The 18,974-nt window shown below is 50.5% G+C and overlaps 7 protein-coding genes across 7 annotated transcripts; 3 read left to right on the top strand and 4 right to left on the bottom strand.

Moving 5' to 3' along the window:
• Positions 1-1,021: 1,021 nt before the first annotated feature.
• On the bottom strand, positions 1,022-2,243 carry N7489_001808 (GTP cyclohydrolase I; the record flags this gene model as incomplete). The annotated part of the gene is made up of 4 exons (XM_056707563.1): positions 1,022-1,324; positions 1,381-1,685; positions 1,755-1,888; positions 1,960-2,243. The coding sequence occupies 4 exons, from the start codon at positions 2,241-2,243 to the stop codon at positions 1,022-1,024; spliced, it is 1,026 nt and encodes a 341-aa protein (XP_056571865.1).
• Positions 2,244-3,005: 762 nt separating this feature from the next.
• N7489_001809 (WD repeat RBAP46/RBAP48/MSI1 family protein) lies at positions 3,006-4,648 on the bottom strand (the record flags this gene model as incomplete). Its single annotated transcript, XM_056707564.1, has 6 exons — positions 3,006-3,180; positions 3,251-3,736; positions 3,799-4,260; positions 4,317-4,422; positions 4,492-4,569; positions 4,624-4,648. The coding sequence occupies 6 exons, from the start codon at positions 4,646-4,648 to the stop codon at positions 3,006-3,008; spliced, it is 1,332 nt and encodes a 443-aa protein (XP_056571866.1).
• Positions 4,649-5,150: 502 nt separating this feature from the next.
• Positions 5,151-9,379, top strand: N7489_001810 (chromatin-binding exonuclease XRN1; the record flags this gene model as incomplete). The annotated part of the gene is made up of 3 exons (XM_056707565.1): positions 5,151-6,840; positions 6,896-7,566; positions 7,592-9,379. The coding sequence occupies 3 exons, from the start codon at positions 5,151-5,153 to the stop codon at positions 9,377-9,379; spliced, it is 4,149 nt and encodes a 1,382-aa protein (XP_056571867.1).
• A 303-nt stretch (positions 9,380-9,682) lies between these two features.
• N7489_001811 (cytochrome P450) lies at positions 9,683-11,619 on the bottom strand (the record flags this gene model as incomplete). The annotated part of the gene is made up of 5 exons (XM_056707566.1): positions 9,683-10,179; positions 10,270-11,037; positions 11,105-11,189; positions 11,256-11,381; positions 11,437-11,619. 5 exons carry the CDS (start codon positions 11,617-11,619, stop codon positions 9,683-9,685), a joined length of 1,659 nt encoding a protein of 552 aa, XP_056571868.1.
• Positions 11,620-12,017: 398 nt separating this feature from the next.
• N7489_001812 (snoRNA-binding rRNA-processing protein PWP2) lies at positions 12,018-14,977 on the bottom strand (the record flags this gene model as incomplete). The annotated part of the gene is made up of 5 exons (XM_056707567.1): positions 12,018-13,836; positions 13,892-14,139; positions 14,197-14,692; positions 14,761-14,873; positions 14,960-14,977. 5 exons carry the CDS (start codon positions 14,975-14,977, stop codon positions 12,018-12,020), a joined length of 2,694 nt encoding a protein of 897 aa, XP_056571869.1.
• A 367-nt stretch (positions 14,978-15,344) lies between these two features.
• aspC (septin CDC12) lies at positions 15,345-16,871 on the top strand (the record flags this gene model as incomplete). Its single annotated transcript, XM_056707568.1, has 7 exons — positions 15,345-15,386; positions 15,455-15,468; positions 15,530-15,572; positions 15,635-15,797; positions 15,878-16,188; positions 16,244-16,752; positions 16,802-16,871. 7 exons carry the CDS (start codon positions 15,345-15,347, stop codon positions 16,869-16,871), a joined length of 1,152 nt encoding a protein of 383 aa, XP_056571870.1.
• Positions 16,872-17,322: 451 nt separating this feature from the next.
• Positions 17,323-18,445, top strand: N7489_001814 (WD40 repeat domain-containing protein; the record flags this gene model as incomplete). Its single annotated transcript, XM_056707569.1, has 3 exons — positions 17,323-17,740; positions 17,797-18,366; positions 18,423-18,445. 3 exons carry the CDS (start codon positions 17,323-17,325, stop codon positions 18,443-18,445), a joined length of 1,011 nt encoding a protein of 336 aa, XP_056571871.1.
• Between the last annotated feature and the right edge of the window lie 529 nt (positions 18,446-18,974).

The following is an 18,974-nucleotide window of genomic DNA, read 5'->3' on the forward strand; positions in this document are numbered from 1 at the left end:
CTCCAGGTAATGGAGGAATCAAGAGTTGAAAGAGTGGTGGGGACAGGGAAGAGAGTTGAAGAGAGATAGGTGGTAGAAGAGGGATGAGAAGAAGGAAGAGAGTGTTGAGGGATGGGGTCAAAAACAATCAAGCTATCTATGTGAGCGTACTGTGGCCATCACGCGCGCAACGGTGAAGTTCGTGTCGATTATCTACGTGTTGATTATCTCCAGGGCTACGCGCCAACGCGCTGGTGCAAAGACTGGCAATATAGGGTTATCATCGAGCGGGCAAAGCACTCAGCGGTCAGAGTTACCTACGTACATATCACCTGGGCAGTTAGCAGGCATTGCTCGCCCTTGAATCAGACGGAGACTTGACATATAAAAAGCCCGAGGACAGACCAAATAGCTATATAGTAATCGGCACCAGGCCTTTAACTCGGCACTTGTCTATGTTGGGGGTCGACACACCACTACCAGAGGCCTGTCGTTTGTATTGCAGATAGGGAAGCAAGAACTTGGAAAGAAATTGTACATTGGTTCTAATACATATATCGTATCTAATTGGACAGCTCCCAGAATTGTTATCAGGATGCTTGTAAGCGGCATGAGATCAAGTGTTGAAACAGCCTTGCTAGTGCTATTGAGCGAGATCTCAATAGACAGTGCAGCAAAGGCCTCTTGAGGGGTTGTGTTAGTATAGTAGGGGATAGGAGATAGGGAATGAGAGGGTTATTTTCTCCCTCGGGCCTTCGTGGGTCGAGGAAGGACATGTAGCCCAATTCCAGCGAAGCCATCAGCTCTAGAAAGCAGGCCGTGGGGTTGTTGGACAAAGGAACACGACGAAACACCAGGGCAAAGATTTGCCCGAGTATGTGCAGAACCGACATAAGAGAAGACAATAAAAACACCAATCCACGCTTAACATGTAAAATCAAAGCCGAGACCACCCAAAACCTGTTGAAAGGTCACCACCAAAACTCCAAAAAGAATCCAAAAATCAACAACCTGTGTTTAGGTCGGTTGGCGAGATGGAGCATTATCTCCGGTTCAACAGAGTCAAGAACTCTTCACGAGTCTTGGCGCTGGAACGCATGCATCCCAACATACAGCTGGTAGTGGTGGTGCTGCTAACCTTCTGCACGCCGCGCATAACCATGCAAAGGTGAGAAGATTCCATGACGACACCGACGCCACGTGGCTGGAGGACCTCTGAAATTGCTAACGCGACTTGCTTGGTAAGACGCTCCTGGACCTGGAGTCTGCGAGAGAACATCTCTGCCAGGCGAGCCAGTTTTGACAAACCAAGGACGCGGCGGTCAGGGATGTATCCGATATGCATCTGCAAGTTGTTAGGAAATTTATCACCACAGTATCGATATACCCAACAAATCTTACTTTTCCAGTGAACGGTACCATGTGGTGTTCGCACATCGAGAAGACGTCAATATCCTTGACGATGACCAACTCATCGTGGTCCTCGTGGAAGACAGCATTGTTGACCAAGTCCCGAACATTCTCCTCGTAGCCCTTAGTGAAATAGAGCATGGCTTTGGCATACCTCAAGGGGGTCTCGCGAAGTCCTTCTCTTTCCGGATCCTCGCCGATGCATTCCAAGATTGTGCGGATAGCCCCCGACATCTTCTCAAGCCGTTGTTCTGTCTCCTCGGGTGTCGACTCCTTTCGCTGTCTAGTTCCGGGGCCTAGGTGATAGTGGTTAGAGGAATATACCAATACGGCATTGCCCATTGAGGGGGCCCGGTATCACTAACAAGGCCAGCTGAGACCATCAAAGTCGATGGGAGGGTTCAACGTGTAGGGACTTTCAGGTCGGCTGAGAGAGGTCGAAGGCGTCAATGGGGCGGCCTCATCCCGGGGATCGCGGGGAGGGTCATTCAAGCTAGGACTACAGCCCGGAGATTAGAAAAGAAATGTAAAGCGCCAGGGTCACTAATATTGATATCGCTGTATACATACCGCACTGGCGCCACGCTGCGAATTGGCACGGAAGCACTGGATACAGACTGAGCGGGGGTGGCTCCAGTCTCATTATCGCCCTCGGTCTCGGTCTTGGTCTCAGTGTTGGGGGATTCAAATTCAAGGGGGATGCGGGGCTCAAAAGAGGAACGAATGGACGTATTGAGACTTTCACGCTCACGAGAATCACGGCTGCTTGTTGACCGTTGCAGCGGGGAGCTACCGTTCAGCATGTGGGACGGAATGGCTGAGGCCCTGGGGCTTGTAGGCGAACCGGAACCCATGATGGAGATATTTCAAGAGTGAAATTCAATGATAGGAAACAGAATATATCACCTTCCAAGATGATATATAATAATAATAAAGACGAACATAGAGTCAGACTCACTTTTTTTTTTTTTCAAACGACACTAGCTTTCTTCTGTCCCCCTCATCGCCCCCCACTCAGCACCAATCAAAATGCACCGGAGTGATGACATGTTCCCCGCGGCCAACGGACTACTGGCCAATATGTATTGCATGCATTGGTCTATACATGTATTGTACTATTGAATTGGACGATTTCAGAGGTAAAGAGGTATACAGATATATTATTCGCTCTATTCGTCACATATGTCTCAAATAATACTGCATTGGCATTATATAGTTGAACGGGAATATAGTTCTCTACTAGAAGGCCGCCACAGGAAATATATTTAGAGCAACTATAGTGTACCGATGTAGGAACCATATTCCGAAGTCTATAATGATACATATGTAGGTACCGTGTAACTTAGTTGTATCATGGCACTACATATGTACATATGTAGCCATCTGACCACCACGGGAAACGATATCCTCTTCTATACCCACCCCGGAAAGTATAGGGTGGACTCTATATGACAGCATTGAACTGTACCATTAGCAAAAGGGCCGTGACCACCTGGGCATATAAATTTTAGATAAAATGGTGCTTGTAATATTTAACCACTATGGTCTTAATTCACCTATACCAAAGAGACACGCATATGGGAAATGACTGGACTACAGGTCCGGTAAAAATAACATCACGCCTCAATTTCTTCCGTTGGCACATCCTCCAGGTCTTTGCCCACAATGGAATCTGCTACCTTCCATACCTGCAGTAGATTGTCCTCGGCGGCGGAACAGAGAACCCAAGGGTCACTCAAGTTCCAGCTGAAGTCTGAGATACGGTTCGTGTGTCCACCGTGCATAAAGAGACTAGGGAGTAGGGTCAGCAGACAATTCAAACGCAGTATAAAAAGAAAAAGAGAAAATTGTGGTCACTTACAGCTCTGGTGGCCCATCTTGAGCATCCTCAGGGGTTTGCTCCTCGCCTGCCCGGCTGAGGTCCCAGAACATAATCTTGCGGTCATAACTGGAACTTGCCAGGACCGACTCCTCAAATGGATGCCATGAGATGGATTGCACCGAATCGGTGTGGCCCTCCAGTGAGTGGAGCTTCGACTTCAGATTACGGAGATCCCAAATACCGATGGTCTTGTCGGCAGAACCCGTGGCCAGAATCGTCTCGGATGCCGGGTTGAAGGAAATGGAGTTGATAGCATCGCGGTGCTGGCCTTCAGATGAAGCAGCCGCACGAGTGGAATCGTCTTGGCGGGTATCAAGGATTTGAAGCGTGATGTCATCGGAGACGGTTCCGATGAGAGAGGAGTGGAGAGGATGGTGTTGAACGTCGTTGACAATGGATGAGTGGTGCGTGAAAGTGCGGCTTGGTCGGACTGCCTTGTTACCCTTAGTGTATGTAGTGATGTCCCTGTGGGTTTCATTAGCAGCTAGTCACACCAAATCTCTGGGTTTCATGTCGTTCCCGCTTACCAAAGTCGAACAGTCTTATCCTCACTGCCCGTTGCGAGGTGACCGGCCACGTGAGGGTTCCAGCTAAGCCCGAAGCCTTCAGCTTCATGGCCGAGGAGCTCCATTTGAGGGTTCACTGTGCCAGTTGGCAAGCTGGGATGCTTAGAGCGATCCCAGATCATTACCCGACCGTCTGTGCACATTGTCGCAATGATATTCGGGTTCTGTGGCTGATACCGGGCCTTGTTGACCTCACCCTTGTGATCGATCTTTTGCACAATATTGAACTTGATCTCCATCTGTGCCTTCTTTGAACCCCCACCATAACCTCCAATCTCTCCTCTCTCTTCATCGTAGTCTTCCGGGTTTGGCACATTAGGGTTTGGGAGTTGCACTTGGGCAATCTGAAGGTAATTCTGCGCGTCACCAGTGGTATGTGTGCCAATGAGGAGACGGTGGGTTGAGTAAGGCTTGTCCGGGACTCTGAAGACAGGCTTGGGTAAGTTGATGATTGAACCAGTAGGAGTTTTGGGGCGTACTCTTGCTTATCTGGAAGCCACTGAGTTGTAAGAGTTGGCCATTCTAATGCTGTGCTCAGGATCATATCATAGAGAAAGGGCGCATTCTTCTTCCATGTTTTGTACTCTGTTCGCAATGAATATAATTAGATATAACCATAATTGGCAGGACTGTAGGGAGATTGAGCAAATCTACCTTCATTGATCGCCTTTTCATCGGCATGTTCATGATCCTGATCCTGCTCCTGGTCTTTCTCGTGCTCGTCACCAACACCTGGACATTGTTAGATTGAGATTTCAAGTAGTGCGCAAGGGTATGAACGCTCACCGGCATCGTCTTCATAGTGATCCATGGCTCTAGGGTGGTGTAGATTTGGCAAAATATTGAGATCACGAGACAAAGGAACTCGAGCCACTTAGAAATAGTGCGTGAAAGCAGACAGGTAGGCGGAGGAAAGCTACGCGCATCAGCGCGTTAATGAGTGCTGGGAGACGGGTAATGGCACTAGGCCTAATTAGTGGGCGGTGAATGAGCTCCGTTGACTCTTCAATGTTCACGATCGTGGGGACACCTGCTTCTTGCATCATAGACAACTGAAAAGCGTCAGTTTGGCGTTACTACATTTTTCTCTTGCTTGTTTTACGTTCTTATCCCTATATCTCTCTTTGGGTACCACTTTGTCGGCGCAGTATCTTGTCCAAGATTTCTTCATTGGATAATTTCACTTTTCGTCGCAAGTAACACTACTTCAGTCCTTTACGAGTACCCCTCATACGATCTTTCTACTCTCACGATAAATCACCTGCCGATTTGTTTCTTGACGATATTGTCTTCGATCGAACCCAGTCTTCACCATGGGTGTCCCGAAATTCTTTCGCTGGCTGAGTGAGCGGTATCCGGCAATCTCGATGCTGATCGCAGACAGCCGGATACCTGAATTCGATAGCTTATACCTTGACATGAACGGCATTATTCACAACTGTACACATAGTGACAGCGATTCCCCGACGTTTCGCATGACGGAGGATCAAATGTTCATTGCCATCTTCAATTACATTGAACATCTATTTGGCAAAATCAAGCCCAAGAAACTGTTCTATATGGCGGTAGATGGTGTGGCGCCTCGCGCTAAGATGAATCAACAGCGTGCACGTCGATTCCGAACGGCCCTTGATGCAGAGAACGCGAAGGAGAAGGCCATCCAGCAGGGCCTAGAGATGCCAAAGGAAGACCCCTTTGACAGCAACTGCATCACCCCGGGTACCGAGTTCATGCAAAAATTGACGAAACAACTTAAATACTTCATCAACAAGAAAATCTCGGAGGACACAGATTGGCAAGGCGTGGAAATTGTGCTCTCTGGCCATGAGGTGCCAGGAGAAGGCGAGCACAAGATTATGGAATACATTCGCTGCTCGAAAGCGCAGCCTGACTATGAATCCAACGTTCGCCATTGTCTTTACGGTCTGGATGCCGATCTGATCATGCTGGGTCTTCTCAGCCATGACCCTCACTTCTGCCTTCTTCGAGAGGAAGTGACCTTTGGTCGCCAAGTATCCAAGAAGCCCAAGGAACTGGAACACCAAAACTTTTACTTGTTGCATCTGAGCGTGGTTCGGGAGTATTTGGAATTAGAATTCCAAGAGCTAGAACAAGAGGGTGTTCTGGATTTCCCATTCGATATGGAGCGCGTGATCGATGATTTCATTCTTATGGCCTTTTTTGTTGGCAACGATTTCTTACCGAACCTGCCAAACTTACATATCAACGAGGGTGCTCTTGCCCTTATGTTCAAGCTCTACAAGGAGGTGCTGCCAAAGATGGGCGGCTACATCAACGAGCAGGGTGTTATCAATGTGCAACGGTTGGGCATGCTTGTGACCGCACTTAGCGCCGTGGAATACCGGTTCTTTGAGGCGGAGAATTCCGATGCCCAATGGATCAAATCAAAGAAAGACTCAAACATTGATTATACGAGCTCGCAACAGAAGAAAGAGCTTACGCTCACTCCTTCCCAGAAGGAGATCCTTAAGACGGTCAAGAAATACGTTCTGAATCGGTCTGAAAAGGCCTCTGAACCTCTTGACCTTCCTCCTACACTTCCAGCTCGTGACCGCACCTTTGTCGAACGGCTTGCGGATGAGCTCCGGTTGTCTTGGTCCTCCCTCGACAATGAGAACGGTGATCGGTTCATGAGGCTCTCATTGCCTCCAACCCAGGCTGATAGTGATGACGACGAAGAGGATGAAGAGGCATCGATGGCTGTACAGCGTATTATTCGGAAGTACGAGAAGGCCAAGGTTCAGGAGATGACGCCGGAGGAAGCGCAGAAGGCCGCGCAGGAGAAATATGATGCCAAGTTCTTACAATGGAAAGATAATTATTATCGGACCAAGTTCGGCTGGGGCCTCGACAACAAGGAAGAGATGAAGAAGTTGGCACGAAACTATGTGCAAGGATTGCAGTGGGTCTTGTTCTACTATTACCGTGGCATTGCATCGTGGCCTTGGTTCTTCCAGTACCACTATGCCCCTATGATCTCTGGTTAGTAGCTGACCCTTTTCTAATTTAGCGTTTTGATTGCTGACGGTGAATACAGATGTGAATGATGGCCTTGATGCAGACATGAACTTCAAATTAGGACAGCCTTTCCGGCCGTTTGACCAGCTTATGGGTGTCTTGCCCGACCGCAGCAAGAAGATTGTGCCTACTGCGTATTGGGATCTGATGACCTCGCCTGACTCCCCTATCTACGATTTCTACCCTCGTGATTTCGATCTCGATATGAATGGGAAAAAGATGGAATGGGAAGCCGTTGTCAAGATCCCGTTCATCGACGAAAAGCGGCTGTTGGACGCCCTCAAAACGAAAGAAAACCAACTTTCCGCAGACGAAAAAGCAAGGAACGACTTTGGGGCTTGTCTTAAATTCACCTACTCCCCAGATGTGAACTTCGTTTACCCCTCCTCAATGCCTGGCGTATTCCCGGATCTTCCTAGTTGCCGTTGCATTGAGAACATGTTCGACCTCCCCGTCATGGATGGTTTGGAGCCCTACGCTGGTTTGATGGACGGCGTGCACCTAGGCATTGCAGCGCTTGCTGGCTTCCCTAGCATCAAAACACTCCCCCACCACGGTCAATTGGGTTTCCATGGTGTTTGCGTGTTCAATCAAGACAGCCGTAACGAGAGCCAGGTTATTACACTTCTTGATCCGGGAAGCCGGTCGAGCATTGAACTGGCTAAGACGAAGCTTGGGAAGCGTGTCCATGTGGGTTATCCATTCTTGCAAGAAGCTCTCGTGGTTCGCGTTTCGGACGAATTGTTTGATTATGTTCTCCCCCCCAGGAGAAGAACACCCTTTATCTATTCCCCATACCCCCCAGCAAATTGAGCAGTGGAAGAGGAAGGCCAACAAGATCGAGGGCACCTACAGCAAGCGTCTAGCAATCATCATTGGCGATGTCGAATCTCTGGTTCACATTCAACCCCTGAAGGGCATGAGCAAGACGGAGGATGGGGCCACAATCAAGGAATTTGCTGATATCCCCGGCCAAGAGACGGACTATGCTCTACAGGTTCTTGTTGATGATGTGATCAACCCTGATCAACGTTTCATTGAGCGGGCAGCTCTTTCTGTCCAAGAGGAATTCCCGGAGGGTTCTCGTGCCTTCTTTTTGGGTGACTTCAACTACGGAAGACCTGTCTATGTCAGCGGGCACGAAGACGGAAAGGTGAACGGATTGGTCGCGGCTGTGAAAGGCCGGGAGCCAGAATTTGGTCGAGAGCGTGTTAGGGTATCCGAGCAACTTTGCCCCTACATGCCTTCATACGCTGTTGCGCGCAGTCTTCGCCTCAATCCTTTGGTATTGGCTAAGATCACATCTTCCTTTACTGTTGACATTGAAGGCCAACGTGCGAACCTCGGTCTTAACCTGAAGTTCCAGGCAAAGCAACAGAAGGTTCTCGGATACTCCCGTCGGGGAGAATCCGGCTGGGAGTTTAGCCATAAGGCAGTGGAACTGATTCAACAGTACATGATCAATTTCCCCGAATTCATTGCTGGCATCCAGCGCAACCCTCAAAGCGACCGTTATTCTCCGACCGATTTCTACCCCGAGGAAACTGCCGCCCTCAAGATGAAGGAGATTAAGGATTGGCTCAAATCTGCAGAGGCTAAGAACTTTGAGAGAGTGCCCCTCGATGCTGAGCAACTTGACTCGGATATTGTTATGTTGATTGAGCAGGATGCCGATAAACTCAATGCGTCCCAGCCAGATATGCAACCGAAGAAGGTTCGGGGTGTACCCCGTAGTGCCCTTCTTCGGCCTGCCGATGTCGAACACCGTCTCGGAAATCAAACCTTCAAGCTAGGCGATCGGGTTGTGTATGCCCAAGATTCGGGTAAAGTGCCAATCGCTACTCGTGGCACTGTTGTCGGACTTACCAGAACCTCGCGTGCACTCCTGCTTGACGTTGTCTTCGATGTGTCGTTCATGAGCGGCACTACACTAGGTGGCCGGTGCTCACCATTCCGCGGCCAGACTGTTTTGGCATCTTCCCTCCTCAACCTCTCCAACCGACAACTTATCACCAGTTCCCGTGCTACAGCTAGCCAGCAAACCCAGCAGACGCAAACTCCTTTGACAGTTGCCGGGTATGGTGCCCCCATGGGTCCTCATGGCCAGGGACAACTGAGGAACGCAACTGCCCCTCCACCCCTGAGAGGCTCATTCCGAGGAGCTGTCGCCGGACATGGCAATGGAGCGAGTCGTGGGGGTCGTGGGGGTCTCAACAACGGACAGCCGACCACTCTCCCCTTCCGTCCCCATACCAATGGTGGCGGTGTTCCCCGTGGCCCCCGTGGTGGTCGGGGAGGCGCCCGAGGCGGATATGTCGCAGTAGAAAACGGCGACCCCAGCGAGGGTGTTATCCAAAACAACCCTAACTTCCGTCCGCAGAACTACTCTCACGTTCCGCCGCCGCAAGGATTGGATCGAGGGCGTGGGCGTGGTCGCGGTCGTGGTAATGGGTTCCGTGGCAGAGGTCGTGGGCGAGGTGCGCCCCAACCCAACCCCCAGTGAATGATGGACGTGGTATTCGAGTGAGGAGATATGATGAAACGATTGGATTTGAACCCTGTATGTAAATGGACGCTTTAGATATCTGCATTGTCTAGACGGTTATGTCTAGGCGGTGCTTATATCTATTGAAGATGAATGTACGATGGTACTGAATTCGATCCTTGTATTTCCCAGTCTGAGATCTCTTACATAGACATAAAGCAAGAACCGTAACATGTAGTTGAATTAAGTATGAGTATGCCATCCGCATCGACCTCCGGGAAGCCCTAACAAGCAACATTCTCCACAAGCCAACCCCTCTACTCAAAGTCCAATAGGCCTTTTCCGAAACAGCATCTCAGTATTCATGCTCGGAAGAATATGCTCCCCAACAACAAGATTACCGGGTCTCTTCCCATCCAGATCTTTAACAAACTTGAACTCATAGTCAAGGATGATGCGACTCAAGATTGCCTTCAAAGTATTCGCCGCGAAGAACCGACCGGGACACGCCTGGAGCCCGAACCCGAAATGCATGTTCGTATTGGTGATAGAAACGAAATGGGCACCGGACTGCTTCTCGGCGTGCATATCTTCACCAGCACCGTTCGGCACAGCGGCGGTTTTTGCTAGCTCGGGAGTCAGGACAAAGCGATCCCGGGGGTTATGACACCAGCGGAACCCATCGAAGGTAATTGGGTTCTTGATGAAGGCAGCATCTTTGCTAATCGGACCGGCAGCGAAACAGACGTGTGTTTCTACTGGGAGAACGAGGCCGTCATGCAGCGTGATTGGTTCTTTGACGATGCGGTGGAAGTTTACTAAACAAGGTGGTTAGAACACAATATCGGATCATAACCCTGTCTCCGACTAATTATACGACACTGCCATGGAATATTTGCAAGACTCACATTCACCAGGCGGAGCGAATCGTTGCGATTCGCGCAAGAAGCTATCCAGCCGGGCCTGGTCCTTAAACGCCGCCTGAGTCGCCTTATACCAGCCATCAGGCAGAGTCCGAGTCATTTCTTCCCGCAGGGGCTCAATGTATTCAGGTCTGGTAACCAGATCAAAGAGACAGTGACACAAGGCCATGGTGCTGGTATGAGTAACAGCCAGTGTTACCAAGAGCAGCATGTGATGCGCCAGGGTATCTGGGTCGAGGATCTCTTTCTTTTCCTCACTCAGATCCATCATCCACTGCAAGAAGTCGTCTGGCTTGGTATAATTGGGGTCTTTAACCTGTTCTGCCAGTCTGCGCTCGTGGACCATCGGAATAAAGAGGTCTTTCGCGAAGCGTAATTGCTTCTTCATCTTCCGGACGGTGGGGAGAAAGGGCGCTACGATGGGACGGAGGTATTTGGGGACTGGACGGAGTAGGAGAATGGTGATTCCTACGTTCACGGCGTAGTTGCTAGCGACGTTGAGCCATTCTTCGTTTTCGCGGAGGACGTCGCCGGCCATCATGCGGGACGTCGAGAGTGCGATTAGCCGGGTGAACAGGTCGCATGGGTTGATTTGAATCCAAGTGTCTGTTTTCAAGACCTCTGTCAGTAACTGAATGTTGGTCTGCATGGTTGGTCCCACAAGGTAGTGTTTGCATATCACACCTTCGCATCCTGGGAGAGCAGTATCGAATGCTGCTCGCAGCTCGTCGATGACCCCGGGGACGACCCGGCCTAATCCGATATATGTTAATTTTTTGGTCTTGCAGTTGGAAATATGAAAGCCAAACGATGTCAGTACCTAGATTGGGCGTCAACTTTTTCCGCACGGTCATAGAAGGTAAAAGGGTATTGATGATGATGTTGGTGTACTGGCCCAACGCGTTCTGTGAAGTAGTATATTAGCTCCAACCTCTCAAGGTAACGTAGTACAGAAAAGCTCATGGGATTACTTCATATTGGGCATGTAGAGAACTGAGTTTCGAAGGAGGAAGATGTCTCAGTTCATCCTGATATTTCACTGGCAGGACAATGACTTCTCCGTCCCCGGTGAGCAGGCGAAATGGACTATCCTTGTACTAAAGATGAAGATGTCAATATAGATGGACGGCTGATTGGAAGGATACTGCGCACCTTTTGATACCCTTCACTGATCATGGAGGCAGCTTTGGGGTAGTAGATGAGTCGGTTGATGAAATTCGGTAGATAGGCATTGTACTTGACAGTTGGGATATGCCTCAGACTGGAAGCCGGTGGTCGTTGAAGTAGATAGAGCACTACAAACAACACCCCAATGAGGGGCCAGAATAGGGCCATCTTGTGAAATCTTGTTCAGCAGAAGGGGAAAGGTACTTGGTTAGATAAATGATTCTCCGGAGCCTTGGATTGTCCGGGATATTAGGACCGGGAAGATTAGGGAAGTTGTTCGGTGGTAAGAAGAGCAAGAAAGGTAAAGAGAGGGTGGCACAGGACACATTCGGATAGTATTAAGGAGTAAGAGAGAGTAAGAGAAGTAAGAGAGTAAGACTTTTTTTATTCTATTTTAACGGGAGGGCGTTTGCTAAAGAAAAGATGGACAAAGGCTCCGTTTGAGGTCTCAGAGGGAACTTGGATATTATTCACAGGCAGAGAGGCCTCTATTTCCCTTTTGATCTTGGCAATATACAAAACGCCGGGCTCAGATGCAAGTAGACATACATGAAAAATATAGAAAATCATTCAAAGCCAACCCAGTCACCCTCTCCATCGTCGGCATCCACCATCTGATCATCCACCTCGGCATCCTCGGTTTCCATGGCCAACAAAGCACTGCTAGTCTTCTTGTTTCCGAGAACAGGCTTCGAGAGCAGGTAGTTGAGATCGTAAAGGTTCTTTTCTGTCAACCGCTTCAGATTTTCGCGGATCTCATCGACAGCACGCTGGACGGCACGAAGCTCCGTTGCGAATGTACCTGTGTTATCCTTGAAGTAGCGACCATGGCTGCTGAACAGAGACTCAATCCACATGAGGTTGAACTCAAGATGCGGTGTTTCTTCGGCGGCATGTGCAACAAATCGGAGAAGGCGAGGTAAATAGACGGAGGGCACGGACCGAACCACATGGGGAATATCTGACGGAGGGATCGCTTCATATACGACACGAAGTAGCTTTTGTTCATTCAATCGGAAGGCCATGATAAGGGCTTTGAGGAAGGTGTTATCCTCATCCACAGTGTCCGATATAGCGGCTTCCTTGGAAGCATCTAGCGTAGCAAGGATGCTTGACGGTGTGATAGTGATGTCCAGATCGTAGGGATCAAAGATGAAGTCAGTATCCAAGCTGTAAACAAGGAGTCCTTCGGTAGAAGCGGCACAGAATGCTCGTCCAGTCGGTGCGAAATCCACACATGTCACGCGGACTTCTGGGCGGGTGGTGCGCGCACCGGCATCACCACGTTTCGCGCCCGGGAGAGTGCTATCAACACGCTCGTCGTGATCAGAGGCCTCACCGGTCTCGTCAATAAGAGCACGGGGACCAGCCTCAGTCATGTCACGACTGTTCAGGAACTCCTGGGTACCGTCGATCGAGGTGTTGACGGAGACGGTGAACTTCTTGATCAATGACCCGGTTCCGACATCGTACAAGCAGATAAACTTGCTGTTGCCGCCGGCCAAAATGCAGCTACCGTCTGCGCTGTATGTGATTCGGTTGAAAGACTTGGTGCCCGCGGCGTTGGCGGCAGTACGGCGGTCGGCCACTCGGCGTCCTCCAGAGACGTCACGGCGACCGTCAACTCCTCCTTGCTGCACAGCATCCTCAACAGACCAGAAGGAAAGCTGACCGTCTAGGGTAGAGGCGGCGACTTGTTGCCCATCTGGGCGGAAAGCCACACTGAGAATGTCCGACATGAGCTGGAGAGGTTCACTGGTCTGTGACCGGCCGAAGATGCTCCAAATGCGAACTGTGTGGTCCCAACTTCCACTGACAAGGTGGTTGCCATCGGCAGCGAAAGCAAGACTGGAGACCGGACCCTCGTGGCCAGAGAGCTGGTCAAGCAATTGACCAGTCTGCACGGACCATACGTGAATGTCGAAGGAGTCCGGCGAACCGGCACAGATCACTTCTCCACTGGGGTCCACGGCCAAAGAGGAGAACGACACTCGGGATGGTGCTGTGAAGGTCCGGAAGTTACGGTAGCGAATAAGATCCCATGCACGGATAGAACCGTCCAAAGACGCTGTGAACAAGACACTTCCCTTCTTGGCAAACTGACATGCGGTCACGCCACTAGTGTGTTCCGTAAAAGTGACAATGCAGAAGCCTGACTTGACATCCCAAACCTTGATTTTACCGTCATCGGCGGCCGTGACAATTCTCTGACCGTCGGGTGAATATGCGAGGGCGTTCATAGAATCGAGGTGCCCTTGTTGTTTAAGGATATATGACTCGGACTGCCATTCCCACACCAGCAACTGACCGTGCTTAGACGATCCGAATGCTAGCCACTCGCCTGATTTGTTGATTGACACAACATCGATATTGCTCTGGGAGACACTAGAGGGGAATATGTTAGCCGTTGTTAAAGGGAGGATGTTACAGACTGACGTACCTCAATTGATGGATCATGTTGAACTCTGGCAGGTCATAGAGTCCGAATAGACCGTTGGAAAACCCTACTACCAGAAGATTTGTCGGGGCATGGAACGCAGCACACTTGACCTTGGCGTCGTTCTGCATAAAGAAATCCTTTTTGACGATCCTCCATCGGGCATCGGAGATGTCTTCCATCGTTTCCTCGTCTTTTTTCGTGACATACTCCCAGCGGAAGAGCGCGCCATCTTGACTGACAGTGTAAATCTATGGATAAAATTAGTATAGGATTTCCAGGTGGACCATTTTCCAGTAAGCACCTACCACTTCTTGTGTCGCATTGAAATAGGCAGCCACCACACCCTGTCTGTGTCCCGCCAGAGTGGTCGGCTCAAAACCTTCTTCCGGGTCCATGCTCCATACTCGCGCCGTCAAATCCTTGGCAGCAGTGAGCAAGAAGCGCGAATCGCTGGACCATTCGACACTTTCGATGTTGTCAAAGTGGGCAGCTAGATCCCGGTGTAGAACGAAGGGGGCAAATTCAATCTCGCCATTGGTTTCGGTACCGGGAGTAGAGGGTGTCTGCCAGATCTGCAGGCGTCTTCCCACGCCAACGGCGAAATGTCGGCCGGATGGGGAGAACTTGAGTGCGGACACTCGTCCTTTGAAGGAAAAATGGTGAATGGCGATGCGCCGTTGGAAATTGGTCAAAATTGCGCGGCCATTTTCATCCACGGTCAATAGAAGATTACCCTTGGGCGAAAGATCGAGACGGTCGATGTTTGTACGGTGCGAAAAAGGCAAGGTGTAGGAAGTATTTCTATAGAAGCAATTGTGAGCAGGCCGGTTTCCTAATCACCAAAGTAAGGACTGCCAGGCGACACATACTGTACCAGATCAAAGACCGAGACTCGATTGCCTACTGGTGAAAGCAAGCATGTGCCATCGGGAGTAAAGAGAAGATTTCCTTTGCGATATACCGTACCCAAAAGGTTGGAGAACTAAAATTGAAGTTGTTAGTATCAATCTTAACAATCAAGAATTTCTGTAAAATGCATGCGATCAAGAATTCAAGCGTTGTACGTACCTTGAAGTCTGTCTTCATTTTGGCTGTCGGCGATCTCAAAGATCAAAAAATTAGAGATAATTCCACCAGCTATGATAAGAGTCTTCGGATCATCCATATCCCGAACCCGTTCCTAATCAGGACTAGCCCCTCACGCTAAACCCAGATAGGCAAGGCGAGGTATACTCCAGAAAACGAAAGGAGATTCAGGGGGAAGCAGCGACGGGCAGTTCGAGAGAGTCCCGACTTCACATTCGTTCCTCCTTTTCCCTTTTTTTTTGCAGGAGTCGACACTTATTTTCTCTCCCCATATTCTGGTCTTACTCTATTCCAGGGGCTTCTTCTTCTTCTTCTTTTCTTTGTGTTGATTCCCCCAATTGTTTTTAATCCCCCCCTATAACCCACCATGTCGACCTCAGAGACCGCCTCGCCCATTGGCATTGCCAACGTAAGCTATTCGGAATGCCAGCAACTCCTTTATGGTCCTTTGAAGCTAACTTGCTATCGTTGATATAGCTTCCCAATCAGCGGTGTGTACCTTTGGAGTGTTTACGGTGGATATGAGGAAAGATTCTAATCAAGCTTGTATAGTCACAAGATCGTCGCGAAGCGGGGTGCAGCCTTCACTATTATGGTGTGTTCCACAGTCCGACGGTAATGCTCCGCGTGTGCGGGTGCTAATGATGCTTCGATCAGGTTGCCGGAGAGTCGGGATTGGGAAAGACGACCTTCATCAACACCCTCTTCTCTACCACCATTAAGAACTACGCCGATCACAAGCGCCGCCACCAGAAGCAGGTCGACCGAACCGTGGAGATTGAGATTACCAAGGCTGAGCTCGAGGAGAAGTTCTTCAAAGGTGCGACCCAGATACTCTCCTGTCGGAGGAGGGGTTTCGACTTCTCCGTTTCGATAGCTGATAAGTTATCGATTTTCTAGTCCGCCTTACCGTCATTGATACCCCTGGATTCGGAGACTACGTGAACAACCGTGATTCGTGGCAACCCATTATCGAGTTCCTGGATGACCAGCATGAGTCGTACATGCTTCAGGAGCAGCAGCCCCGCCGAACCGACAAGATCGACATGCGTGTTCACGCCTGCTTGTACTTCATCCGCCCCACTGGACACACTCTGAAGCCTCTCGATATCGAGGTGATGAAGCGCCTGAGTTCCCGCGTCAACCTGATCCCCGTGGTTGCCAAGGCTGATACCCTGAGCCACGCGGATCTGGTGCGCTACAAGGATAGAGTGAGTAGAACGAGTGCATAAGGAGAGCGGAGAATCCGGACTAACAATTGATCAGATCCGCGCTGTGATCGAGGCCCAGGGCATCAAGATTTACACCCCGCCCGTGGAGGAGGACGACGAGCACGCTGCTTCCCACGCCCGCAGCCTCATGGCCGCCATGCCTTTCGCCGTCATCGGTTCCGAGAAGGACGTCAAGGCCAACGATGGCCGTGTTGTCAAGGGTCGTCAGTACGCCTGGGGTGTCGCCGAGGTGGAGAACGAGGACCACTGCGACTTCAAGAAGCTCCGCTCGATCCTGATCCGCACCCACATGCTCGACCTTATTCACACCACGGAAGAATCGCACTACGAGGCATACCGTGCCCAGCAGATGGAGACCCGCAAGTTTGGCGAGGCCCGGCCACGCAAACTCGACAACCCCAAGTTCAAGGAGGAAGAGGAGACTCTGCGCAAGCGCTTCACCGAACAGGTCAAGGTCGAGGAGCAGCGTTTCCGCCAGTGGGAGCAGAAGCTCATTTCAGAGCGCGACCGCCTCAACAAGGATCTCGAGGCCACCCATGCAGCGTATGTTTGGGATTATTGTTTAGGTGGATTCATGGCTAACCTCCCACAGTATCAAATCGCTCGAGCAGGAGATCGAGGGCCTGCAAGGTTCCAGCACCCGCAGCCACGGACGTCGTTAAGACGCAATTTTACCGGGAATCGACCCGGATCGTTCAAAAGGGGATTCGTCGAACCATGCTCTTGTTTTTTGTTCTCTTTTGAGTACCCTTTGTCTTGCCGTTCGCGCTTGGAAGCACCTTTATCTGAGGGCTTGGTTCGTTTTGTTTGTTATATCCATTTACCGCTGGTAGCTAGCGATGGTGTGTCTACAACCTTGATAATAACTTCTTCTGTATTCCATATGAAATACAGAATTAATTTTGTGAACTCATAGGTTCGAAGTAAAGTAGTAATTTCTGGTTTTATTTTTATTTTTTATTTTTCTCTGAAGAGGTTCTCCAAGTGGGACTTGGAAGTTGAAGCTCCGAGCTCCCGCATTCTCTAAACTCCAATTCCTTCTCTCCACCAACTCGACGGCCATGCCCCGGACAGTATTCCCAACCAGGCATATCCATACCCTCAAAACACACAATGGTAGGTTTTCAGTATCTATGCACTGACCAAGCCCCAAATTCCCTCCAACCCCCTAGCGCTAACATCCTCCCAGGCCCAGTTAATGCGGTAACCTTTTCAAGCTCCGGAGGCACCTACGTCCTCACCGGCTCCTCAGACCGAGCCATCCACCTTTCCCGGGCAGTCCCAAACAACTCCAACAGCCCGACGGTAGTCGAGACCACAACCCCTATCCAAAAATACGAAGCACATGGCTACTCCGTCCTAGACATCGCCGTCACAGCGGACAACGCGCGCTTCGCCAGCGTAGGGGGCGATCGACAAGTCTTCCTCTGGGACGTCGAGCAAGGCACCACAACTAGACGATGGACCGGCCACAACAGCCGAGTCGAAGCCGTGCAATTTGCCGGCGACGGCGACTCCGTCGTAGTAACCGGTAAGTCGAACCCTAGACTCCTCTTCCAGCGCCCAAAACTAACACCCTCCCTCCAGGCAGCGCAGACACAACAATTAATATCTGGGATACCCGCTCCTCAAGCTACAAACCCATCCAAACCCTCACGGAAGCAACCGATACCGTCTCAACACTACACGTGCATATGGGGACCTATTCGATTGCAAGCGGTAGCTACGACGGCCACGCACGGATCTACGACGTGCGCATGGGGACGACGACCGTTGATGTCCTCGCGCACCCGGTGACGAGCGTGCGCTGCTCGAGCGATGGGAATGCGCTGCTCGCTTCGACGCTGGACGGGTATATCCGGCTGCTGGACCGGATGGATGGGAAGTTGCTTAATGCATTTGGGGGAGAGAAGGGTAGGAATGAGAAGGGGCATTCGTATCGGAATTCAGAGCTGCGGGTGCGCTCCGTCTTTGCGATGGGGGATGCGGTTGTGCTGAGTGGGAGTGAGGAGGGGACGGCCGGGGCGGCGGCGTTTGCTTGGGATGTTGTTAAAGGGGAGGTTATTGCTGCTGTTCCTGTTGGAGAGAAGGTCAAGGCTGTTAGCTGTGTGGCGTGGAATGAGGGTGCGGGTGATTGGGCTGCTGGGTGCTCTGATGGTAAGTTATCAGAGTTTGATGTTTTTGGTTTGAATTCCGCTGACTGTTGTCCCAAGGTGCTGTCAGAGTCTACGGATGAAGTTGGGTCTTTTCCAGATGTCTTAGACAAGGTCTTGGACAAGGCTATCATGACAGGGCAACTTCCCTCGTGTCGACGTCCGATATCCGCGGTTCCTGAACTACCACGGGCCACATTATGCCACTGCTGCCGAGGCAAGGTTGGCAGGATCCTGTACCGACTAGCGGGCCTGTGGCAGTCTTGCTGCCCTCTCACAGTTTTCCGTTCATCGCTTCATTTGACTTGACGATGGGCACCTCTCACTTGCAGTCCGGGCAGTGTGGCTATTTGGAGCAAGACGGAGGGCGAAGATACGTACGCCTTGCAGACCGGTAGATATCTACTATGAGCGTCCAGGTTTCCGTCCTGGAGTCAGGAGCATCGGGCCTGTATGTATGCCCAGCACTGTTATGTCAATAATGAGATATGAAATTAATAAGATAATCATCCTGCTTTCTGCTGTTTTGAACCTTTTTTTATCTCTTCCTTGTGAGTTGTTACATTTTATGTATATTGGTGGTGCTGCTCCAGGGATATATATTAACGGACT

The sequence above is a fragment of the Penicillium chrysogenum genome (genome assembly GCF_028827035.1).
Source record: "Penicillium chrysogenum strain IBT 35668 chromosome Unknown utg000001l_segment0_segment0, whole genome shotgun sequence".
In the NCBI taxonomy this organism is placed as follows: Eukaryota; Fungi; Ascomycota; class Eurotiomycetes; order Eurotiales; family Aspergillaceae; genus Penicillium; species Penicillium chrysogenum.